This window comes from Trichomycterus rosablanca, chromosome 5, assembly GCF_030014385.1.
Source record: "Trichomycterus rosablanca isolate fTriRos1 chromosome 5, fTriRos1.hap1, whole genome shotgun sequence".
Taxonomy (NCBI): Eukaryota; Metazoa; Chordata; class Actinopteri; order Siluriformes; family Trichomycteridae; genus Trichomycterus; species Trichomycterus rosablanca.
The window spans coordinates 11,678,415-11,705,429 of NC_085992.1; the positions used below are offsets into that span (position 1 = coordinate 11,678,415).

General features: G+C 40.5%; 1 protein-coding gene across 1 annotated transcript in view; it reads right to left on the reverse strand.

Annotated features, from left to right (window-relative positions):
- Window positions 1-27,015, reverse strand: part of rock2a (rho-associated, coiled-coil containing protein kinase 2a) — a 59,907-nt gene that overhangs the window by 10,352 nt on the left and 22,540 nt on the right. The window contains exons 2-20 of the mRNA XM_062995417.1: window positions 14,442-14,523; window positions 11,620-11,720; window positions 10,803-10,940; window positions 10,220-10,480; window positions 8,476-8,620; window positions 7,777-7,915; window positions 7,586-7,677; window positions 7,230-7,389; window positions 7,056-7,110; window positions 6,327-6,338; window positions 6,040-6,168; window positions 5,800-5,935; window positions 5,482-5,573; window positions 4,046-4,292; window positions 3,085-3,191; window positions 2,835-2,994; window positions 1,667-1,827; window positions 845-1,029; window positions 400-469 (exon numbers count right to left, since the gene is read on the reverse strand). Of these exons, the coding sequence (XP_062851487.1) occupies window positions 400-469; window positions 845-1,029; window positions 1,667-1,827; window positions 2,835-2,994; window positions 3,085-3,191; window positions 4,046-4,292; window positions 5,482-5,573; window positions 5,800-5,935; window positions 6,040-6,168; window positions 6,327-6,338; window positions 7,056-7,110; window positions 7,230-7,389; window positions 7,586-7,677; window positions 7,777-7,915; window positions 8,476-8,620; window positions 10,220-10,480; window positions 10,803-10,940; window positions 11,620-11,720; window positions 14,442-14,523 (2,472 nt within the window). The remainder of the gene's footprint in view (window positions 1-399; window positions 470-844; window positions 1,030-1,666; window positions 1,828-2,834; window positions 2,995-3,084; window positions 3,192-4,045; window positions 4,293-5,481; window positions 5,574-5,799; window positions 5,936-6,039; window positions 6,169-6,326; window positions 6,339-7,055; window positions 7,111-7,229; window positions 7,390-7,585; window positions 7,678-7,776; window positions 7,916-8,475; window positions 8,621-10,219; window positions 10,481-10,802; window positions 10,941-11,619; window positions 11,721-14,441; window positions 14,524-27,015) is intronic.

The window sequence follows — 27,015 nt, forward strand, 5'->3', positions numbered from 1 at the left end:
GCAAAACTGTGCTCTTACCCTGCTAATTGAACCTTCACACTCTGCTCTTACTGGTGCAATGTGCAATTAATGAAGGTTGGCCACCAGACTGGTCCAATTTAGCCATGAAACCTCCCACACTAAAATGACAGGTGTTTCAGTTATTTTGTCCAACCCCTGTAGTTCTTGCCACACGCTCCATCTTTATTTGACACTTTTCATTTTCTTATATCTCATGTGTTGAATGCAGCAGATCTGATCAGCTTAAAGATCTGAGTGACTTTAATAAGACCAAATCATTATGGCCAGAAGACTGAGTTAAAGTATCTCCACGCTTATACTTCTTAGCCTCGCAGATGAACTAAATGCTAGAAAAAACAACATGATGCTGCTAAAGAATGTGAATGTAAACAGTCTTACTGAGAAATACTGCTCAGCCTCCAGCTGGTCCTGCAGCTCCTTCATCTGACCATCTGAGTCCTGTCGTTCCCTGTTACACACACGCACACTTAAATTAGTATCCAGCTACTCGATAAATCATCACATTAATAATGATAATAAGGAAAAGGCCCAACACAACTACAGGTCCCATAATGCATGTCTTAATCACAAGCATGCTAGGCTTGGTGGATTCTGAGTAGGAAATTCCTATACTGCTAATTTTGTGAGATGGAAAGCAACTGGAGTATCCAGAGTAAACACACAGACACGGTATCTGAAATATGAGGTTCAAACCCAGCTCTCCAGGACCCTAAATCTGCACTGCACCCACCCTCCCTACATCAGCAGTGTATGTCCTTAAACAGAAATTGCTGCTAGTGGTTAAACTAATGACCAGCCCCAGGTGCATTGTGGGAGGACGTACTTGCGTAGCTCCATGTTCTGTTTCTCCAGGGTGCGCTTGATATCCAACAGATGATTGATTTCCTGTTTGAGCTGTTTCTCCGATGTTTTTAAAGTGCTGAGCTGCTGGTTCTGAACCTTCAGGTCGTTCTGGGTCAGAGAGCGCTTCTGCATCTCCTGCTCGATCTTCAGAGACAGGTTCTTCACCTGAAACACAACGCATGGCATGTGAAATTTTAAATGCAGGGGTCTTGATATGATACACACTGCGAATGAATGAGCAGACCATGAAAGTCACAGCAGTTTAAACACATAATGTGCATACATTTTAATTAATGGTTTCGCCAATATAAATAGGCCTAGTTCGATTGCACCTATTAAAAAGTAAAGAAAAGGAATTAAAAAGAAGACTCAAACCTACACCTTATACTGGAATGGTCAGATTTATTCAAGAACCACCAAAACAGATCTGCTGATTTTTAAAAGCACAAGTATAACTACCCACAGTCAAGAGAGTGTTACAAGACAATCAGTTTTCTTTTGTATTCGAAGCCAGAGGGTGTATGTTTTTTAAAAGAGCAGACTCATGGCAACGTAAAGCTAGTTTGACAGTGTGGACCAGCAGATGACTAGTTCCTAGATTACATTTAAACTTCTTCTCAGTATTAGTTGGCAGTTTGACAGTGTTTCTCCTCAATCCTGGCAAGAGACTACTGTTCCATGTACTTGTTAATAGATGCAGTTAATCTAGCCTTATTTACATCAGCAAACTGAAGTCATTACCTGCATAAAATCATGATCATGACAAGGAATTACATCATTTAATTTTCCGAGACTGGCGTACCTCTTCAGTCAGGTGATCCTTGTGTCGTCGCAGTTCCTCAAGTTTCTGCAGAGCTTGTTTGTAGTCACAGTCCAGCATGGAGTTGTGTTTCTCCAGCTCCAGCAACCGGTTCTCCACCTGCATCTTCATACTGTGTTCCGACTGCAGCTTCTGCTCCAGGTCTAAAGACACACACACACACAACACTGCTGTTATACTCAAACACAGCACTAGCCCAGTCAGCAATACCCCAAAATCATCCAACTATTCTTTGAGGACAGTCTGAAAAGAGCTGCTTGTGGTGGTGCCTGAGCTAGTGAAGCAATTTCCCCCACAATAAAAGATGATACTTGACTAGAACCTCATGAATCAGGATTGTAACCTAGTTAGCAACTAATTAATAAACATTTTACTACATTTATAGAGGTAATGAGGAGCAGAATGGTCACTAATTATATGTAAAGTACAAAGAGCAACAACGATTTCAATTTAGACTACAGCTTTGCCTTGATCTTGTCTCTACATTTGCAGATTTGAACTAAACAGGATTTCATAGTGGAGTAAATATATGTAGATATATAGATAAATTAGGAGGGTTGTGTCAGGAAGGTCATCTGGAGTCAAAACTTCAAATCAAATGCCAAATCAAGTATGTGAAAGAATTATCCCCTGTAGCAATGCCAAATGGGAGCAGCCCAAATACCTACAATTTGTTGTTGGACCTGCAAGGCTGTGTGCTGGCTTTGGAGATGCCAGCTCTTTGTCTTGCTACCATGAAAAATCAGTAATGTGTTGTTCTCCTGCAGCAATCATTGTATCTCATGCAACATTTAGCATCAGATTTGCTTTAATAATAGGGTGTTATGACATTTTCCGCATTCACGGGGTCTTGCCCCCCAGTCGCTGTATTAATGCCAGAAACGAGTCTGTTTTTCGGTGCACAGTTATGAGAAATCAAATCCACATTCGCATTATTTGGCAGATTCAGCCTCCAGCATTAACAGGTGAGGTCTGTAACTGTCCAACATCAGCAATCATTTTTCTACTGTCAAATTTAACCATTCATTCTGGTTCTGAAAATAAAGCAGATGCCCTAACACCACCTCATGGAACCCAGGGGTCCCTGGGCCCCACCCTGAGATCCACAAACTTAAGAGTTTATTATTAGGAGTATGTGAAGCCCTCATACCCTTCACTGCTTCACTCTTGGCTCCCTCGATGGATTCGCTGATCTTGTTTTTATCAGCGAGGCGAGTTTTTGTAGCTTTATGAGAAGCTTCCTCCTGTTCCAAACTCTGCTGCAGCACCTTCAGCTTATATGTCATGTCAATCTCATGGTTGCTCTTCTCCTATTGGATCAAACACAGGGGGAGGGACTTTAGAAAGCAGGGGACAGGACAAAAAGACTGAGAGGAAGAGTTTGTGTGTGTGTGTCTTACCTTCTCCAAGTCGGTGAGTTTGTCCTGTAGTTTTCTCTTTTCGGCTTCAGCTTTGGACAGAGCAAGTCTGCCCTGCTTCACCTCGTCCTCCAGACCAGAGAGACGCGCTGGGGAAAATGTTGTAACATTTTTAATTAATGACAAATACTAAATAAAAAGTGTGACTAAAAATGGACTTAATGTTGTGTTAATTATTAATTATTTAATTAACTGATAAAATAATATTTACTTTTTTCTATATACATTTTTCTTTTTTCTTTCAGCTTCTTCCATATTTAGGTGTCACCACAGTTTGCATATTAGACATGGCTTTTTTTTTTTTTACACCAGATACCCTTCCTAACTTAACCCTCCTTATATTATCGTTCGGGACCTGCACTGAGAGCACACTGACAAGTGCACCTCCCACCTCTGTCTGGGCTCTTCAGTCACACCCCACCTGGCTAGCATTATTTACTGTTGTGCCACCCAAGCAACCTTAGTTTATTTAATATTGCTTTATTATTGGACCATATCCATATCTCTGCAGGCATTGCTCCAGTTCCATGTTTCTGCATATTTTATTAACGAATCACTCTTTAGTTGCATTTTTCCTAAGCAGTAAAATACACTAGCCCACTACCGGTCAGATTCGAGCCTCCACTGGGAGTGGGGTGGGAAAAAGTTTGGCCGAACTGCATAGACATTATGAGGTGCAGTTGTCAGTGCACTCTTAGTGCTGGTCCCAGGCCTGGATAATACTTATTAGAAAGGTTGCATCAGGGCGGGCATCTGGCATGAAAACTGTACCAGATCAGGTATGCAGACCATAATGATCCGCTGTGACAACACATAAAAATATGAAAGCAGCCGAAAGTAAAAAGTCATGTAAAAATCAGTGCACAAAAAAGTGTTGGAAGTTGGATGGAAGTAATTTTCACACACAGACACACACTAAAGAAGAGTGATTATTAAATCTCACCCTGCAGGTCATTGATGGTTTCAGACCGATGGGCGTGCTCTCGTTTCTCGGTATCGAGTGCTGCTTGCAGGTTGATGTTTTCTTTCTCCAGCGTGAGTTTACTGTTCTCCAGTACACAGCATTTATCCTGCAGCTCCCGTACATGAGCTTCTAACTGCTGCAGCTGTTTACTGCTGTCCGTCTGGGACTTCCTCAACCTGTTCGCTGCTTCTGATTCAGCTCGGAGCAGAGTGTTCGCTTCATCTAGCTGTGCAACACCACAAACAATGCCATTAATTACAATACGGTAAATATAATGGATAGTGTTCGCTTCATCCAGCTGTGCAACACCACAAACAATGCCATTAATTACAATACGGTACATATAATCGATTCGGCTTGGAGCTGAGTGTTCGCTTCATCCAGCTGTGCAACTCCACAAATGACATTAATTACAATACTGTAAATATAATGGGCTCAGCTTGGAGTGGAGCGTTTGCTTTTTCCAGCTGTGCAACATCATAAACAATGCCATGAATTACAATACTGTAAATATAATGGACTAAACTCAGAGCAGAGCGTTTGCTTTATCCAGCTGTGCAACACCACAAAGAACGACATTAACTACAATTACTGTAAATATAATCGATTCGGCTTGGATCAAAGTGTTCGCTTTATCCAGATGTGCAACACCATAAACAATGACATTAATTACAATACTGTAAATATAATGGATTCAGCTCAGAGTAGAGTGTTCGCTTTATCCAGCTGTGCAACACCACAAACAATGCCATTATTTACAATACTGTAAATACAATGGACTCAGCTTGGAGTGAAGCATTTACTTCATCCAGCTGTGCAACACCACAAACAAGGCCATTAATTACAATTACTGTAAATATAATAGATTCAGCTCTGAGCAGAACATTTGCTTTAACCAGCTGTGCAACACCACAAACAATGACATTAATTACAATTACTGTAAATATAATTGATTCAGCTTGGAGAGTTCGCTTTATCCAGCTGTGCAACACCACAAACAATGCCATGAATTACAATATGGTAAATATAACCGATTTGGCTTGGAGCTGAGCGTTCGCTTCATCCAGCTGTGCAACTCCACAAACAATTACAAGAATTATAATACAGTAAATATAATTCATTCAGCTTGAAGTGGAGCATTCGCTTCATCCAGCTGTGCAACACTACAAACAATGCCATGAGTTACAATACTGTAAATATAATGGATTCAGCTCGGAGTAGAGTTTGCTTCATCCAGCTGTGCAACACCACAGATAACGCCATGCATTACAGTATTGTAAATACAACTGGAGCGTTCACTTTATCCAACTGTGCATCAAAACCACAAATAAACAACACACAACACTACAAGAACAAATCTTATACAGGATCACCTGTGTGTGTGTATGTGTGTGTGTGTGTGTGTGTGTGTGTACCTGTCTCTGAAGGTGGATGTTCTTCTCATTGGAAATGTGTGAGTTCTGGTTTCTCTTTTTCATCTCCTCCAGCTGATCCCTCAAACTGTTCACTAACAGTAAACAATACATAATAAAGTGCACGTCAGTCCAAACAATTGGCTACAGAATTATTGGCACCCTTGGATTTTTGGCATCACTTAAAACTATACATGCTTGAGTGGTGCTGAGTTGAATCTCCGCATTCCTGTCCGCATTACAGGAGAAGCCTCAGGTCTGTCATGTTGACAAATGCAGGGATGCCAGTAATTCTGGAGCTGAACCCGTGTGTGTTTGTACCTTCATTTTCGAGGCAGCGTTTTCGATCTGCTTCGTTCTCGGCTTTCCGGTGACTTTCCACACTCTTGTGCTGCAGCAGAGCTTTCTCTCGTTCCAACTGTCTGAGGGATGATTCCAGAGCTTTCCTACTGTTCATCTACACACACACACACCCACACATTTATGAGTTAATCTACAGAGTTTAAAAAAAGTACAAAAGTATCTCGTTATTATGTTGAGGTGCTACTGCAGTGAACAAACCTCTTCCTCCAGCTCTTTGGTGATCTTGTCGAGTCGGGCACTGCTGGTTCTGTACTTGTGTTCTATATCATCTTTAGCCTGCATTTCATTATTCAGCTGTTCCTCCAGACAGTGTAACTTCTTCTGAAGCTGCACGCACATGAACGCACACACATACATAAACCCACATACATAAACCCACATGCACCTGTGAGTCCAAACCACTTAAAAAAACATAGGAATGGAAACCATAGGTACAGAGTCAAAGCAGCATTTCTCCAGAATTGATTATGAGCTTGTGAACTCACCTCAGCACTGTCCTACAAGACAGAGACAGAAAGGACAAGTGAGCATAGCTGCCTGCGAACAAAACAGTCTGTGCACATTTGGTTACTTTAAATTAACATAATAAAAATGCTAACAAGAGTTCGCCTTGACAATAAACATCAAAGCAATCATTAGCAGATTGACTGTTAGCCAGCTTCACAGATAGTCAGCTTAAGTAGGTAAAGTCTACTGACCATAGATTCTGAGGGGTGGAACTTCATGCAGCAGTATTTACACGATATGGCCGAAAGTATGTGGATATCTGACTATCAGCTTGTTGGACATGGCATTCCAAAACCATATGAAGTAATGTGGAGATCCCCCTTGCTTTGCAGCTATAACAGCCTTCACTATTTTGGAAAAGCTTATTAACAATAATTTGAACTGTGTCTGTGGTAATTAGGGGCTATTAAGTCTAAAATCATTTGTGAGTTGAGGAATTTATGTTGGACTAAAAGGTCTGGCCTTTAATCAAAGTTTCAATTCATCCCAAAGCTTTCAAGTGGGGTTGATGCAATGGTCATGCAACAGGAAACGGCCTTTCCTAAAGAGTGGCCACAAAGTAAATCACTTTATACACCTGTCAGCAATGTGTGGCCAAATGATCTGAACTTAATAAATAAGAGGTGTTCACATACTTTTGGCCACATAATTTATGGTTTACAGAGTAAACGTGAAGGAAAAATGCTACTGTAACTAGTGTGTGTTACCTCGCCCTTGGTGGATGTGGTACTCTGTGCAGAACTATTGGAAGCAATCAGCAACCTAAAGGTAAACAAACATGAATTAGTGCTGTTTACAAACACTCACACACAGGGGAACTGAGTATATCTGAATTGGGACAAAAAGAAAAAATAAAGAAATGAGAGTAGAAATAAACTCACTGGTCCTCTTTGAAATAAGTGAAGCCAACGAAGGGTAGCTGGTTTCCAACGAAAGCTTTAGGCAGTGGAAACGTCTCCACATCACCCTTATCGTCCTCGATTTCATCAAAATTACTTGTATCAATGTCACTGCTCAGCTCTGGTACAACGGGAGCCACAGCTGTACACAGATGAAAAAAAGCCTGCTTAATGCACTGAAAAGAATAAATACTTATACATGACCCAGAGTGAGACACATGGCTGCAGGCAGCATTGTTCCACATCATTTTGGCTGTATAGTGTACGTGTCTTTTACAAGTGTAAACAAATAAATACTGACGTATACACAATCCAAAAAGACATAACGTTTGACTCACTGTCTCGGATGGTATCAAAGGTCCACTGGTCATTTTTGAAAAAGGGGTGTTTTTTTATTTCCTCTACGCCATTCCGCCCTAAACGTACCTCCCTGAAATGAAATGAAAAAAAAAAACAGTACTCATGTGAAAACATGCAGGTGGAGCAACTATAACTACAATGATGAAAACAATCCCATGATGCCATTTACCTGTCAGTAAGAAATGCACAGATGATACTTTTGGCCTCTTTGGAGATCTCAACATCATCAGGGAAGTTGAGTGAATTCTTGTGGTCCATGATCTTACTGTAGGTACCAACCAGAGAGTCAGCATAGAACGGGGTGTCACCTGGTCAACATACACAATCATTAAAAAATTACAGACAGAGAAGTTTCTTATGAATAAACACAGATTTGGAATTATTGACACCCTTGGTGTGAATACTTTGTAAGAGATTGTTTCAAATAAACTCTAAAAACATGTTTCTACTTTGTCATTATCAGTGAATTTATGAAGACAACACAAACTCAAGGGGTCGGAATACTTTCTGAATCCACTATATATATGGCATCATGGACCCCATAAAGTACCAGGAGATGTTTACTAAAACCTGGACTGCCTTTGCTAAAAATTTAAAACCAACTGTTTGATCTTCCATGATGAAAATCATCCAAAACATACAAACATGGCAGTCCCAATCTCCTGACCCAAACCCTACTGAAAAACTGTGGTTTAAAATACCTGAAAGTCCCTATCAGGTGCCTTGTTTTGTTTTTTTATCTTATCTAACATTATTGAAGAAGACTCAATTATGTTATTTTGGCAAAAGATGGCAAAATTTCCTGAAATATTAAATTTTTTCCTTAATATTTGCACAGACATTTTTACACAGCTGTTGCACTACTGACCTACGAGCATCTCGAAGATAAACACTCCCACAGACCACCAGTCACACTCGCGCCCGTAGTACCCGTCCCCGCCCTGTGATTTCAGCACCTCGGGAGAGATGTAATCAGGAGTACCAACCGCCGTGTCACAGTGCACCATGCCCGTCTGGAAATAAAGTAAACATTACACTTAAATGTCAGTGGAACTAATCACAAAAAAAGAAGCAGCTAGCATTTCTAAGGAAAAGAAATATGACAGTATGGCCTATAATGCTACAGAAACTAAAAGGGTATAAAATGAAGTAAGGCAGCAAAACTTTCTGTCTAATCTAAGCTAGCCCTGGATGATTGTTATGCCATATTCATAACTGTGATTGATTTGTGTTACTATTATTAGCCGCTAACACTAGCTATCTATTGCTATTTTGCCACTGCGCAGCACTTTAGAATAAATCAGTGATCCAAATCGTAGGGGTTGTTCCCATTGCCAATTGACCCGGACTGTACCAGAGCACCTGTGCTAAATTTGGTTACCCTTCTTGATCAAAAACCTAGCATATAAGAGCTGACTGTAAAGGTCGAGAGAGAAACGGTGCAATCAATCAAAATCTCCACTGGACTGAAACAATTCAAGCGCCATGTTTAACCCACTTTATCTCAATTACATTACAACAGTGTCCAGAAAAAAACTTAGGTTTATTAGCAAGTTAAGTATGATATGAAGAGTTCTGGATTTGGATGTGTACTAAATTAAGTACCCTGTAATGGAAAAGGGGCACAGCTAACAGAAGCTAACCGGACAGAATTTATTACAGCAGAATTACATAAAATCTGCTACCCTGCTATCATACGCTAACCTAAAAGGCATTCTGAAATGATTATTGTTGCTAATAAATGTAGCTAAATGCTAAACATGAATTAAGCATCCTCCCTGCTTAAAGTAATAAGATGTAGAAGCTTGTTTACTAGTGTTAGATTGTTGGTGTTACTGGTGTTAGATGTAAACATGTGCAAAAAAACAACAAATTGCATAATTTAACATAATTGCTTCCCAGTAAAACCACCACTACCCAGTTCCCACTGACACACTTTTTCCCAAAGGAGTGGAAGCTGTTATAGCTAGCTGCAAAGTAGCAACCACTGCATATAAATTCTTAGGAGTTTGGAACGAGATTTCCAACAAGCTCATAGTTAGGAGTCCATATACTTTTGGGCATCGTATTTTGGCTTCAGTTGTACCGTATCGCCAACCGTTATAACCTGCTCATTTCTTCAACACACCGACATAGTGCTACATTCAAAGCGATTTCAGGAGTGAGTTCTGCATCTGCCCACTAGGTGATGATGTGGGATTGTACAAGGTCCTCAAACCAAACCGTCACAAAATCACATTGGTATCATAGTGGCAGCGTTTCAACTACATAAAAGAAGATTTAAAAGATGAAGTAAAGTTCAGAGCGATTGTGTCTGGAAAAAAAGAACATAGAGTGTCCATACTTTAAAAAGAACCTATGTGCAACCTATAACGAATATGCATCATCCTCTGCCTTCCTCTTATTGGTGGATCTTTGATGAGCCTGGCAGCAGGGCCTGCAATGCAACATTTTGGACACTGCCAAAAATTTTTGGTCGAAATCAGCCCTCCAAGACCACATAAACTTACTCAAAATTGATAGAAATCTTTTCTAATTAATAATCATTTTGTCTGCATCGGTGAATCAGGCCAGACAAAGCAAATCACAGCAGACTCTGAGTCACCACTTACCGAGTCCATCTTCATGCAGGTGCCGAAGTCGGCGAGTTTGAGGTGGCCATTGCGGTCGAGCAGCATGTTGTCAGGTTTGACATCACGGTGGATGAAGCCCATAGAGTGGATGGCGTCTAAAGCCATGACCACTTCGGACGTGTAGAATTTGGCCCATTTTTCAGGAACGTCGTACGTACTGGTGAGGTTCACCAGGTCTCCACCTGGCATGTACTCCATTACCATGTAGAGGAAGCGGTCGTCCTGAAACGCACAGCACAGCTAGAGAAAAAGTAAAGAGAAAGAGGAAGAAATTATCATACAGAGTTTATAGTAACATCCTACATTAACCTGAGTAACTTTTTAACATACTTTAGGAACTAGTTTTAATTGTGGAGGCTTTGTGGTTGAGGGTTTAGGCTTCATCACCCTCAAGCTGCCACTTCAGCACAAGAACTGTATACTAAATGGCCAAAAGTATTTGGACCCCTGAACATGACCTTGCTGAACATCCCATTCCAACAAGTTCATGGTCTGGTGTCCACAAACTTTTGGCTCTGTAGTTAATAATTTATTCACAATATATAATTTTTGTGTCCTGTACCTGTACGACCCAGGGACTGTGGGCGAAGGCCATGATGTCTCTCTCCTCCCAGAAGAAAGCTGAGTCTGAGCGCTTAATCATCTCAAACTTGCTCAATAACTTCATCGCGTACACCTTCTGAGATGCCCTGTGTCTCACCTGTATTCACACACACCCACACCATCAGTTTAAAGGTACAAATGAAAAGTCCTGCAGAACTATCGTTGAGCCGCAGCCTCCGATTAACCACTTCAGTCAAGGGGGTGCCCTGGTAGTGCATCAGTCCAATACACCAGCCCACCAGCTCTGAACCTGGGGTTTGGATAGCAGTGGTGTCAGCGACCAGGTAAGGTGCTCCACAGACAAATTTAGCCGTGTCTAAACAATGAAAGTTCATACTGGGAGTCAGATTCTTGCAGTTGCAACAGCGAGTCCTACTGTCTGGTTTGAGGTGCCAGCACATACGACAGAGGAATACAGAGAGCATATTGTGGTCCTCTGTCCCTGTCAAAGCTCTCTGTAAAAATGTCTGGTAAAAAGGAGTAAACGTCGAAATAACCACCATTCCCACCACTTGACTCATGTTAATACTTTTAAATGAGGTGGCATTATTGCTGTTGAACTGTTTTATCAACACATCAGCTTTCTAAACAATGTACCATTGAATTTCCTATTAGTATGACTTTTTTTATTCTCCATAAATAATTATTACTCAAAATAATCGCACGCACGCACGCACGCACGCACGCACGCACGCACGCACGCACGCACGCACGCACACACACACACACACACACACACACACACACACACACACACACACACAGAGAGCTCTCACCAGTTGCACTTCTCCAAACGCTCCTCTGCCAATCACCTTCACTTTGTCAAAATCTTCTGGCTTCATCTGCAAATCCCTGACTTCACCCATTACTGTCTCATCTACACACACACACACACACTTATGTTAGTTATTTTTCATCAGAAACTGCATGAACATTGTTTTACAACAGGAAATGTAATAGAACCCATTTTTAAATGTTCACACTGCGAAAAAATCATTTCAAGATTTTCTCAGTTTGATCGTACAGCATGAATGTTCAGTGTCACCCACACACTGCTTCAATGTCTTGCTGAATTTAGCAGAGTTTAGCACATATCTTCTCCTGGGAAACAGAGTGGCATTTACTTGTTATGTAGTAGATTGTATAATTTTTTTAACCGTACAATTTTTTAGTGTCACCCTCCTGAAAAACACCACCATAACAGTATTAGTGATGCTTGCTGGTGAGAACAAAGTTTACAGATATCAAAATAACAACTCTGCTTCTGTTTACATTGTAGCTTGATGTGTTTTGTTGGTGCTGAATTGGTTTTTCAGCCAATGTCCTCATGATACCCAGATGAAACCCAGATGGACAGTGAGAGAAGAATTAAAGAACTGGTACTGTAATTACTATGATATGAATAAGAAAAAAGCTCAACAGATCAGCGCCACGATTCAGAAAGAAATCTATCAAATTATACAGGCAGATGCTTTGCAGTCCGAGTGTTGAGTCATTCTTCCACCGAGCTAACTAAACAACACTCTGCTAACCCTCCAGTCACTATAGCAACGAGGAAATGAGGATACAGAACGGATGGATGGAGAATTTATTCAAACTGAACTGAGAATAGGTCAGCACAGCGCAGCTAAAGTGGGTGCCGGACAGCAACTTTGCTCCTGTGAATCTGAGATCATTCCTCTCAGTCAGTCTGTGAGAAGTCTGCCCTTTTGTTCCAATGTCTGAGTGGATTTTGGATTGTTGGAAGTTGGATTGGCTGCTCCAAATTACCCCTACTTGTGCATTCCGATTATTCCTGACACTAAATTTCACAACATCCTTTTTATGATTTTAATGAAACATCATCTTACTGACCCTAAAATGACCATAAATCATAATGTGTCAATATTAAGAAAAATCATAAGCAATACAGACTTAACAATTCTGCACAAAGACCTAAAGATAAGAAAACTACAAACTTGAAACTCAATGTAAAAAGCTTCCAAATTAGTTTCTTGTCGTTAGTAAGACAGGCTTGTGGCACCAATTAAAAAAAATGAACGAATTAATTCAAACTTGTTTTTCAGACACTTTTATCCTAAAGCACCTCATAAATGAGACTGTGTTCAATCCAAGCAACTGGGGGCTGTTAAGGGTCGTGCTAATGGACCCAACAGAGGCAGCCTGGCAGTGGTGCACCTTAAACCTTTAACCTTCCTATCCAGAGTCAATCTTCAATGCTGGTCCACCACTGTCCATACTCTTAACAGCTGTATTCTGAACAACAACTGACCCTATGTAATAACAACAATTGCTTTTATTATTGCAGCATTTTTCATTTCAGTTCAGAGTGCAATCAACCCCTACTGCAAATTAGGTTTATTAGTAAATGTATGTTCAGCTGTTTGAAATAAACCAAACAAGAACAATTTAATTAATAAGTGTTTTTTTCAAAATGCACCACAAACAAAATAAAACAAAACTGGAACTTGGGTCTATAGATTAGCAGAATGTCTGGAGGAAAAATAATTTTGTGGCACTGGAAACCTGCAGCATGTGGAGAGCAAGATGGATTTAATCAAGTATAAGGAAATCCTAAGAGGAAACATGCCGTGTGTGAGGAAGCTGAAGCTTGGGCATCATTGGACCTTTCAACAAGACAATGAACCCAAGCATACCACAAAATCCACGAAGACTTGGTTTCAGAAGAATTTAAGTGAACTGGAGGGCACTGTCCATGAGAAATGGACTAAGTTTCCTCATGAATGCTGTCAGAAGTGGGAACCTGGCTATGCATCACGTTTGCAGCAGGTGATAAGAGAAGAATGGTCTTTACTAGGTACTAAAGACTTATGAAGGGGTTGAATAATTCAGAGACTGCAGTAGTCATTAAAAGTGGTATTTTATGTTGAATTTGGAGAAACCATTTGTTATATCAGTTGTGTTAAGTTATTTAAATTGTTCTTGTTTGATTGGTTGATTGCAAACAGCTGAATTTTGTAAATCTTGCTAATAAAATTAAATTGCAATGGGGTTGAATCATTTTGATTGCTATTATATAAACAGGGATTACATTTAATAAACCGGACGAGCTGTGACGAATCCTAGTCATTAAAAGAAGTCTTGCAGGGGCTGAACAAAGTAATTCAGATGGGCTATACGGCTTTAGGATATCAGCAAGATATGCATAAGACAAAACATTTAAAATGATTAAAAGTAGCAGCAGGACTTCAATAATGATTGTAAAAAATATATATTCAGCTTTTGATATTATATTTTTAATATAAGAAGGCACTTTACAAATGTACAATACATCTCTCACAGCTGGAGGCTATTTTGAATGTTTCGGAAGTTTAAGATAACAGAACATGTTGGTGCTGATGCCCATTCTGCTCTTTGACAATAACATTGATCATGTGACACAAACACATTCCACATCACAAGAGTTCTTGACTACAAATGTGCACGGATCGCCACCTAGTGACTAAAATAGAAATGTTCATAGTTTATCTTCTAGATTTGAGGAAGCCTGTCTACCAAATATTTGGTTTGGATCACTGTAACTACCAGTATATAGAGACACAGATCATTATCAGACATGCTGCATTTTAATACTCACATCTGTTCAGGAAGGTTTCGATGTTCTTGTTCTTGCGTAATGCAGGGAAGTTCAGATCTAAAACCAGTGCATTCATAGAGTCCTAGAAGAGAAAAAAAATGAGTCAACAAAAAAACTGAGGATCAAAACAGCTATTTAGAGAAAACAAATGTCAAGGTTCGCATAATTGTTACAAGCCTGAATTGCTACAAACCCATTATACAGTAGTCTAAAAGTAGAGAGGGTTAAGGGCCTTGCTCAAGGGTCCACGAGTGGCTGCACTTGGATTTGAACACTCAAAGCTCTGTTAAACAGCTCAGAGCTCTGAGCACTGATACACCACTGCACCGTCAAAGCTAAAAAACTAGATAGTTAAAACCTACTGATTTATTAAATAAACAGATATTATAATGTTTTACTATAATAAATAGATATTAATATATATATACACACATTTATATACATATACAGGGCGGCACGGTGGCTCAATGGGTAGCAGCTGGATTTGATTCTTAGGTGGAATGGTCCAGGTCCTTTCTGTGTGGAGTTTGCATGTTCTCCCTGTGTCCTTGTAGGTTTCCTCCTGGTGCTCCGGTTTCCTCCCACACTCCAAAGTTTTGCAGTCAAGTTAATTGGAGCTACTAAAGTCCTCCTAGGTATGAGTGGGTGTGTAAATGTGTTAGTGAGGGGCAGCACGGTGGCTCAGTGTGTAGAACTGTTGCCCCAAAGCAAGAAGCTCCCAGGTTTGGTTCCCAAGTGGAGGGGACTGGGTTCTCTCTGTATGGAGTTTGCATGTTCTCCCAGTGTCCTTTTAGGTTTCCTCCGGGTGCTCTGGTTTCCTCCCACAGTCCAAAGTTATGCAGTCAGGTCAATTAGAGCTACTGAAGTCCCCCTAGGTATAAGTGTGTGTGTGTGTGTGTGTGTGTGAGAATGTGTGTGTGTGTATGAATGAATGTGTGTCTGAGATATTTAAAGTCCTGGCACTGAATTATATTATGAAAGGACAGCTAAGCAGGAAATGATGTCACAGAACTTCATTACACATTTTGGAGTCTCGAGTGGAATGTGTTATTTCCTCTGTGTGTGTGTGTGTGTCTAAAATAGTTTGTGAAACATGCAGTGTTGGGACAGAGGGTTCAATCAGTCAAACCATGACTAATCATCATCACACACACTTACACAAATGGATCCATTTGTTGTTAGAGCTACATACACACAATTGCTGTGTTATTAGAAACACCTTAATGTTCATGTAACTGAATCTGTCAGTCACGTAGCAGCAGGACAATGTATAAATCATACAGACACGCATCAAGTGTTTCAGCTCATGAATACATGATCAGAGTGACTCTGACTGTGACGTGGTTGTTGGTACCAGACAGGCTGTTTGCAGTCTTAAAAAAAGATGATTTATTGTATTTCAGACGAAAATTTAAAGTTCACATCTCAACGTCTGAAAAAAAAAAAAACAGAATCACTTGAACCCTGTAGAGATGCTGTGACCTGGTGAGACCTGAAAGTAGCAGCTTATGTCTGACAAGCAGGAACAGGTCTAATAAATAAGAGTGATGTGAAAGATGTCACAAGTGTTTAGATGCAGTACTTATTATTAATGGTGGTACAGGCTGTTATTAAGAGGCACTTTTTACATTGCTGATATATGTTTTGGATAACTTTGCTCAATAAATACATAAAATAGTTAAAACAAAAAATCTGCTGTTGTCATCCTAATAATTAAGAAAACAAAGTGATCCAGATGGGCTATATTGCTTTAGGAGATCGACAAGATGTGCATAAAACAAATATTTAGGTTCTTTAAATATATATATTTTTAAATGATAGCTTTTGATATTACGAGGGATCTTCAAAAAGTTTCCACACTTTTATATTTTGGTTGGAAGCTGTGAGGGTGGGAGGAACAGTAACTGGTCGTGTCTGAGACAGAGAGACAGCTTATAGCTTATAATTTTCATGTGATGATTATGTGAAAGCAGAGGTGCATTAGTGGCTACATGCTCAACCAAAAGCATTTTTTGCTGATGGCATTAAAAAGTTGGTACAATGCGGCGCCCAAATGGCGCAGCGGGATATTCCGCTAGCGCACCAGTGCCGATGTTCTGAACTCCTCGGTTCAAAACTCGTCAGTGCCATTGGTCGGCTGGGCGCCATCTAGCGGGCATAATTGGCAGAGCCTGCAGCAGACACGGTTCTGCTAGGGTGGGATGACCGGACTATGTGGGTGGGGTCTTCAAACGCTGTGTAAGGACCCTGATTGGCAGATAAGAGAGGCGTCTGTGCAGAGTGCATAGGTGAAAAAGGGTTCCGCTAAGGGCTGCATGCGGGTCAGAGGAGGAGTGAGCAGCAATATACCCACCTCGACTGCAATCAGGGATCCCCCAGCAGCGGATTTTTTTTTATTATTCCTAATAAATAGAGTAAAAAAAAAAAACTTTTTAAAGAACCCTCTTATATTTTTAATATTTGAAGGCACCTTACAAATGTCCCAAAGCTGGCAGCCACTGAGGCTGGTATGATGATGTAGGTTCATACAGTCTGGAGTGTAGTTTGGATGTTTCAAAGGTTTAAGATAACAAAACATGTTTGTGCTGTTGCCCATTCTGCTCTCTGAGAACAACATTGATCGTTGTGAGACAGACACATTCCACACTGCTGATACAGGTTTTGGATAACTTTGTTCTATAAATACATGAAATAATGGAAATTTTAAAAAGTGCTGTTTTTCAAATTCCCAAAGTGTATTTTAACTTGTTTAATGAACTAAAAAGTTCATTGTAACAATAACTGAGGCCGTCAGAAAGGGGCTAATACGTTTTCCCTCTTATGAAAGTTCAGGCTGTAAAATGTGCAATAAGAAAAAAATATCTGAGTCCATTATCAACACTCCACTGTTCCAGCTGTGGTATGAAAATCCAGCTATAAAAGGCACGAGCAAACACTTTGTTACATTCCATGTTTAAATATAGCAGCTGGAACCGTTACAGGGAGAAACACAGAAACCAACACAGGAACCACAATGTTCAGCCAACATCACTGTAACACACAGCTTGACCATCACACTCACAATGTCATCATCATTCATCATTGTGATCTACATGCAGTCGTCATGAGAATGCAAATTCCACACAGTAAGGACCCGGACCGCCCCACCTGGGGATCAAACCCAGGACCTTCTTGCTGTGAGGCGACAGTGCTACCCACTTAGCCACCGTGCCGCCCTTTTTAAACTTTTTTTTTTTGCTTTTTATACAAACTGGGGGACAAATTTTGCCAAATTCTTGTAGCCAATAACCAGTTGTCATTAGTCGACCCCTAACCAACAAGCCTAAAGTAACAAAGCAAAATATTCACATATTTTTTAAAGAATTTTTTAGGATTTTTAAAGAAAAGTGCCACATTTTACATCAGTCATTAAATAACACTCATAAATCAAATGATAAAATAAATAGAAGCTACAATACACAGCACAGCCTACCTTAACGATTGAATGTAAACCTAAAACATCCAGCGACGGTGGAAAGCTGTCTCAAATACAAAAATCCTCGTCTGTGTTTTGACACCCCCCTCTGCGTCCACAGAATTGGATGGGAGTTTTCCAAACTTAAGTACCCATAGTCGTGTTTTTAGCTGCTTTACACTTTGACATCTTGGACATTTTGACTCAGCGACTGCTAACTGAATAGCCGTAGGATTGTTAGGACCACCTAATAGTGCAAATGAACCAGTAAATGTGAGACGCTTGAACGCTACACGAATGAAAAATGTTAAATGGCTAAACACAAACCTTCAAGTTTAAATTTCACAGCAAATTGCATATTACACTGGAAAAGGCTCACTTCATGGTCTGTGACGCGGTTAAATTAGGTAGGGCCTTGCTAATAATAAAACAACTTAATAAAGTGAACGTGGTAGAGTAGAAGAACTTCTGCATAAATACAAACAGCATGAGCAGAACCCAGCAATCCAGTACAGGACGGGACTAAATAAACAGGCTAATCCAGGGTATTCCCAGACTTTTTGAGACTCAGGTGACTGTTGTGAAGGTCATGAACAGCAAGGAAGCCTCTGTGTCAGCTTCACTTGAAAACATCATCTTAAGCTTTTTCTTAAAATTGTACTCGTGCGTCTAGAAAAAAATATTTACATTTTGACAGTTTTGTTTTCCTTTAACTGAAATAATGTGGATTTACTTTAGGTTCATCAGCATTTTGCAATAAATCTGGTTAGTATAGAATGAAGAATGCCTTTCAGAATTCATTTATTTGTCATATAAGCATATACACAAGTACAGTACAATAAAGTACTTTATCTGTGTATCCCAGCTGGAGTCAGAGCACAGTGTCAGTCATTGTACAGCGCCACTGGAGCAGACAGGGTTAGAGCCTTGCTCAAGAGCCCAACAGTGATTGATAGTCCAAACTCTACCCACTAGCCTATCACTGTCCCAGGAAGAGCGAGATTACCAACCACACTGGACTTGTTGTCAGGGTTTGTTAAGGAGCAATGTTACTGTGCATCAGATTATCAGATACCTGTACCGGACAGACCGGTACAATGAGTGTTAAAACCACTCTTAAGCTCTTGGGTTTGAATCCCCAGCGGTCCTATGCCAAGCCAAGCATCCAAACTTACTAGACTGCATATTTCTAACATAAAATCAGACATCACGGTCAATAAACCTCGAGCCAGTCCAAAGCCTTGATTAATCGCACAAGGTGTGTTTGAGACAACATGTGTGTTCTTCTGAGATTGCAGTACTTATTAAAAGTGGTATTTTGTGTTAAATTTGGAGAAACCACTTGTTATGTTAGTCGTTTTGAGCTATTTAATTTGTTCTTGCATGGTTGGTTCACTGCAAACAGCTGAAAGTCTGTAAATGTTGCTAATAAAATAAACATACACCACACATCCTAATAAAAAACAACATTACTGGTTAGCAACTAGACTCACAGCAAGCAGCCAGCAATTCTAATCCAACAGTGCAAATCCAACCAACATTACTAGCATCTCCTCAGTGCACCTCCTTTGTGATTTGTTGGTGGATGCTGGAGTTGAAAATCCCTCAGCAGGTGCTTTAATTAGCAGCGAGAGTTCTTCACCACCGACGGTGGCATGACAACATTCCAAACCTCAATCCCAAAAGAGCCTTTCTGCTCAGACTGAGGACAGATCTGATTCAAATGAAACATTCAAAATAAAAACACACCCCCAGCCACACTTGTAGCATACATGTTTATTACAATACTCCTGGAATAATCCTAAGGCAGAGCTCAGCGGTAAAAAAAGGTTGCAGATATTACTGCTTCATTTGCATGTATGTAAACTTTTGACCTCGAGTTTTCCTCTCTGGATAGAGTTTGGCATATTCTCCTATTCATCCAGCTTTCTGTCAGGCTCAGATGGGAGTAATCGAGTGGGTGAGTGAATAAACGTCTTGGCACCCTGGCTAATGTAATGTATTACCATCTTTTGCTCAGGACATGTTCAGGATTCACAGAGACCCTGATCATGATAGGGTGCATACTGAAGGGTGAGAAGACCAAACGACAGACAGCTGGGTGAGAACTGAACAGAACGCTGGTGAATGTTCCTCACCTCCACATGCCTGCATCAGTGTAGAAACCACAGTCCTGCATGAGTCACTCGCAGTCGCGCCACACCGACACACACACACACACACACACACACACACACACACACACACACACACACACACACACACACACACACACACACAAGCGCTACATCGTCCAACGCTCAGGCAGAGGTGTAATTATCACACGCATCCAAATCCACCATCATTATCTCAAACACATTCGGAGGCACTCTCGTACACTCGCGCAAACATTCGCCAACACACAACTGCTCTCAAATTCTCCTTCACACATTTACTTACACGCGAGCACATTCGCTTTTACATTCACACACACAATTATTTGCTAACACACAACTGCTCTCAAATTCTCCTTCACACACATTTACTCTCACACGCAAGCACATTCGCTTTCACATTCACACCGTACATTCGCTAACACACAATTGCTCTCAAATTCTCCTTCACACATTTACTCTCACATACCGTACATTCGCTTTTACATTCACACATCCTATATTCGCTAACACACAACTGCTCTCAAATTCTCCTTCACACACATTTACTCTCACACGCAAGCACATTCGCTTTCACATTCACACACCGTACATCCGCTAACACACAATTGCTCTCAAATTCTCCTTCACACATTTACTCTCACATACCGTACATTCGCTTTCACATTCACACACCGTACATCCGCTAACACACAATTGCTCTCAAATTCTAATTCACACACATTTACTCTCACACGCAAGCACATTCGCTTTCACATTCACACCGTACATTCGCTAACACACAATTGCTCTCAAATTCTCCTTCACACATTTACTCTCACACACCATACATTCGCTTTTACATTCACACATCCTATATTCGCTAACACACAACTGCTCTCAAATTCTCCTTCACACACATTTACTCTCACACGCAAGCACATTCGCTTTCACATTCACACACCGTACATCCGCTAACACACAATTGCTCTCAAATTCTCCTTCACACATTTACTCTCACATACCGTACATTCGCTTTCACATTCACACACCGTACATCCGCTAACACACAATTGCTCTCAAATTCTCCTTCACACACATTTACTCTCACACGCAAGCACATTCGCTTTCACATTCACACCGTACATTCGCTAACACACAATTGCTCTCAAATTCTCCTTCACACATTTACTCTCACACACCATACATTCGCTTTTACATTCACACACCGTACATTCACCAACACACAATTGCTCTCAAATTCTCCTTCACACATTTACACTCACACGCTAACACATTCGCGCACACAAACTTTCACCAACACACACTTGCTCTTGCATTCTCCTACTCACACGTGAGCACATTCGCTCACACAAATATTCAAACACACAATTGTTCTCACATTCTCCTATATGCACTAGAGATGGGACGATCGATCGACTTTCAATCGATATCGGCCGATTTTCAATCAAAATATGCTATCGACGATCGGACGATATTTCCCAAATGTAGCCGATCCGATCACTTGATATATAAAGATCACGTTAAGTTAACAGCTCAGTGAATTGATCCAGACTTTGCGCTACAAAACACGAACCATCACATCACCATTCATCAACCATCATACAGAAACCATCATGAAAGCTCTTCACGACCTAAAATAACAGAATTAACGTTGTGCATCATACATACGATGCAATTTTGCTGACTGAAATATTTACTTTAAAAAGATAATTCAACCCGGTCACATCTGAGCCGATTCTATCAGCACATTATTCAAACTCGTGTTCAGTTTGGTAACTCGTAAGTGGTTCTTGCTTTTGATGTAAATGAGAACAGAAACGTTACAGAGCCAATCAGAGGCAAAAGTTTATTCATTACCAAATTCGTTAGTTCAGGATCATCTGCTAAACTTTTAGGGTAATCAGAACTTTTAGCTCCACAGACGGAACGAGTCTGACTCGGTGACCGCTCTGTGGTAATAGCGGTTTAATTAAGCTTTTTAATTAAGCTTTTTAATGTAAGAAAGTCACACAAAATGTTCTGTAGTAGCTGGTGTTTATTTAAAACCACAGCATTTATTAATAACAGTAAAAACGGAGAGAGAAACTTACGCGTCACATTCGACTCCTGAATCAGAATCATTTAAAGCGACACTGTGAACAAAGCGTTTTTTTAAAGAAACACACACACGCTGTTGCTTTCGGTTTATCTTTTAAGTTTTTTTCAGACTAAACTGGATAACATTAAACCTGTGTGTGTGTGTGTGTGTGTGTGTGGTCAGTTAGACTAATAAGATATGTCTCCTGTGGGTGAAAAAAATAATTGTTTGGATACTTTATTATTTACTGCTGATTTTGCGCTAAAAAAAATCGACTATCGGCCGATTGCCCTGAAAGGAGATCGGAGATCGCAATCGATGCCAAAAAACCCGATCGGTCCATCTCTAATATGCACCTTTGCTCTTCCACACGCATGCCTATTCACTCACATTTGCACACATTTTCTCTCTTGTTCACACACATTTACACACATTCACTCTCTCATACAAGCACATTCGCTCTCAATCACACACTTGCTCACGCACGTTAGCTCCCACATTAAAACATTCACTCTCACATGCACACATTAGATTTTTTGTTCACACACTTGCTCATGCACATTCGCTCTCACACACTTATACATGCACATGCATAAACAGTTTAAATCTAGCACATTCGCTCCTACATTCGCACATTCATTCTCACACACAAGCAGGTTTAAATCTAGTGCATTCGCTCTCATACCCACAAGTTTAAATCTAGCACATTTACTCTCAAATTCACTCTCTCAAACACACATAAGCACAGTTTCAATCTTGCAAATGTGCTCTCACATTTACACATTCACTCTCATAGTCACATAAGCAGTATAAATCTAGGACATTCGTTCTCACTTTCCTGCTCTCTCTCACACACACACACACAGGTACAGTTGAAATCTAGCACATTCACTCTCAAATTCGCACATTCAGTCATACATACATACACCGATCAGCCATAACATTAAAACCACCTCCTTGTTTCTAAACTCACTGTCCATTTTATCAGCTCCACTTACCATATAGAAGCACTTTATAGTTCTACAATTACTGACTGTAGTCCATATGTTTCTCTGCATGCTTTGTTAGCCCCCTTTTATGCTGTTCTTCAATGGTCAGGACCACCACAGAGTAGGTATTATTTGGGTGGTGGATTATTCTCAGCACTGCAGTAACACTGACATGGTGGTGGTGTGTTAGTGTGTGTTGTGCTGGTATGAGTGGATCAGACACAGCAATACTGATGGAGTTTTTAAACACCTCACCGTCACTGCTGGACTGAGAATAGTCCACCAACCAAAAATAACCAACCAACAGCGCCCCATAGGCAGCATCCTGTGACCACTGATGAAGGTCTAGAGCAGGGGTGTCAAACTCAAGGCCCGCGGGCCAGATCCGGCCCGCCGCGTCATTTGATCCGGCCCGTGAGAGCTTAAACGACTGTATGATTGTTGTGATGGTTCGAGTCGTTACAGAGACGCACTTATAATTTAATGCGCTCCTGCGCCTTTAAGAGACAACGTGACATCGTAGTCATGGCAACTAACTTTACCCTTCGCTAAGAAGCCATGTGACTTTTACGGCAAAAGAACGCGGGGTAGTGTAGTCAGTAATGTAAACAATAATAAATAAATACAAATAATTATATTGCAATATAATACCCAAGCATCGTCTGTAAGTAGTGGCGTTTATATTCTCAGTTGTTAGTAAATGTTTAGTGAGTATATCACAGCGTTTTAGTTACCGTAATTAAATACTGTTGTTACCGTTACTATAGCAATTAGTAACTTTACACAAAATTTTAACTCGTTATTTTACGTTTGGTTAAATCTCATATTGTACCAGATGTAACACTTGACTACAGCTGTGTGCTTTTACTGTATTAAGTTCTTTATTGTTTTTATTGTTTGTATTTTTACTTCATTTTGATGCACACAGCTGAGGAGCAAATAAACCGACTGTATTCTGAAGGGAGCTGTCTGTCTGTCTGTCTGTCTAGCTGAGAAAGGGGGATAAACTATTAGTGAGGGCAGAATGATTGTCTTAAAAATACACTGTAAAATCCTAAATAAACTGCATCTTATAAAACGCATGCTGATTTTGTGACCTGCAAAGTGACACATCCCGCCAGTAGATGATGTTACACATATTTACACATGATCCTAAAATGTACAAGAAGATAATTAAGAAAATTAAGCATAAGGAGGAAATTTAATGAAAGTGAAAACAAGTTTGTGCTTCAGGAAGAAAAACCGGTGCGTCTCTTGTGTTATGAGGCTGCGTCTGTGGTAAAGTAGAACAATATAAATGCAGAATTCAGCCTCCAAGAAAAACAGCAATGTGACTGCAATCACAGCAGGATACGTTACAATCGGCCCTTTGAGGGCCACCATAATGCTGATGTGGCCCTCGGTGAAAATGAGTTTGACACCCCTGGTCTAGAGGGTCTAGAGACCAACTCAAACAGCAGTAATAGATGAGCGATCGTCTCTGACTTTACATCTACAAGGTGGACCAACTAGGTAGGAGTGTCTAATAGAGTGGACACGGTATTTCAAAACTCCAGCAGCGCTGCTGTGTCTGATCCACTCATACCAGCATAACACACACTAACACACCACCACCATGTCAGTGTCACTGCAGTGCTATCATCCACCACCTAAATAATACCTGCTCTGTGGTGGTGCTGTGGGGGTCCTGACCATTGAAGAACAGGGTGAAAGCAGGCTAAAAAAAGTATGTAGAGAAACAGATGGACTACAGTCAGTAATTGTAGAACTACAAAGTGCTTCTATATGGTAAGTGGAGCTGATAAAGTGGACAGTAAGTGTAGAAACAAGGAGGTGGTTTTAATGTTATGACTGATCAGTGTATAAGCACACTTTAAATCTAGCACATTTGATCTCACATTTGCACACTCATACTCACATAAGCAAGTTAAAATTTAGCACATTCGCTCTCACATTCTCTCTTTCACACACAAGCAGTTTAAATCTAGCAAATTTGCTCTCACATTTGCACATTCGCTCTCACACACAAGCAGTTTTACTCTAGCACACACTCACATTCACACATTTACTCTCTCTCACACTAGCACACACATGAGCACAGTTTAGATCTAGAACATTCGCGCTCTCTCTCTCTCTCTCTCTCTCTCTCTCTCACACACACACACACACACTCGCTCTCACACACAGTTGCTTAAACACACCAGTTAAACACTTGCTTTCTGTAGCACCCTTTATATAAATTATAAATGGGCCTGAGGGACATTTGCATTAGCCTCGACGGCTTACAAACACTCTTACAATTAAACTTCAGCAGAATCAATAAATATCTAATAAATAATTCACTCTAACAGACGGGATGGGAAGAGCTAATGGTTAGCCAGAATGCTAGGCTCGCTAAAGTGCAGGCAGCTATTGAATAAAGCACTTGTAGAGGTTTCTGGTTAATGCCGAGTCGAAGCAGCCAACATGAATCAGAAAGTCAGGTCTAGATCGCAGGAGGGGTCCGGGGTCGTGCCTGTATAAGCGGATCTGGTCCTCAAGGAGAGTCCTTGATTATTTTGGGCATAAATACCACCAAGACACACTGGACGCAAAGCAAAAACACACCATGGACTTTGGCATGTTCTGCTACAGAAAACAAGTAGCCAAGTCATCACGCACTTACTAATAAAATAGAATGCCTTTATGAATGCCTTTTTGTCATATATACATATACAGGTGTACAGTACAATTAAATTCGCTGCATGGCAGGGCTGGGATTCGAACCTTTCAGTTGATAGCCCAAAGCTCTAACCACTAGGCTACCACTGTACTCCTTCACTCACACCCAGGGACTATTTAATGCAGCTGATGCACCTACTAGCATGTTTCTGGCAGTGGAAGTAATGTGGGTACCACACAGCTCCAATCTTTGCTTTTGGTTTCTGACTGTAGGGACTTTGGCATGTTCTTCTCACATCAGTCAGGGGTTTTTTTTATCAGGTATGACATACCAAAAGTATGCATTAGGTGTATTCGCTGCTTTACACAGTCTCTTAACGAGTGGGTGAGGGTGTATTCCTGTCTTGCGCAGATGTGTTTCCGGGTGGCACCGGACCCACTGCAATCCTGACCACGACAAGGTGGCTTTTAAAGGTGTGTGAATGAATTATTGTGGCGAAAAGTTAATGTAAAGAGTGAAGTGAACAAGTGAGCAGTTGGAGAACAGGAAAAAGTTTGAGAGGTTTTGGGTGGGGTGGAGGACAAGGGGGGGAGAGAGGAGAAACGCTGTGTGTGTGTGTGTGTGTGTGTAAAAATGGACAAGGCCACTATCACAGCACCTTATAAGGCAGTATTTCTCCTCCTCATTGCTCTCTCACTCACTCTCTCTCTCTCTCTCACACACACACACACACACACACTCACACTCACTCACTCACAGTGTTTAAGGGGGATGGAAAGAAAAAAAAAGACACCGTGATTAAGAAAGAGTAAGAACGTATAAACAATGAGAGAGAAAAGGAGAAGAGTAAAGGAGACGGAAATGAGAGAGAAGTCAAAAAGAGAAAAATGAAAGAAAAAAAATATCAGGACAGAAACGACAGGATTAAACAAATAAAAAAAAGGAAAAAAAGAAATCTAAAAATAAAGAGGAAATTAAAACCAGAACATTAGGAATGCAAACCTGAAGCCAGTCCTTAATATCAGAACACGCTGCCCATTTTTCCTGCTTTTACTTAGCTTTTATTTTATTTATATTTAAAACGAGCCAAAGGATCTTTTCAACCCACAATGTTCTGCTGCAACTCTTATGCACAGTGAAGGATCCAGAACCTTTCAAACAACATCTGGATGAAATCACCTGGGTTCCAGAATCTCTTTTTCTAAACAAATCATGACTAGTATAAGAGGATTCCGA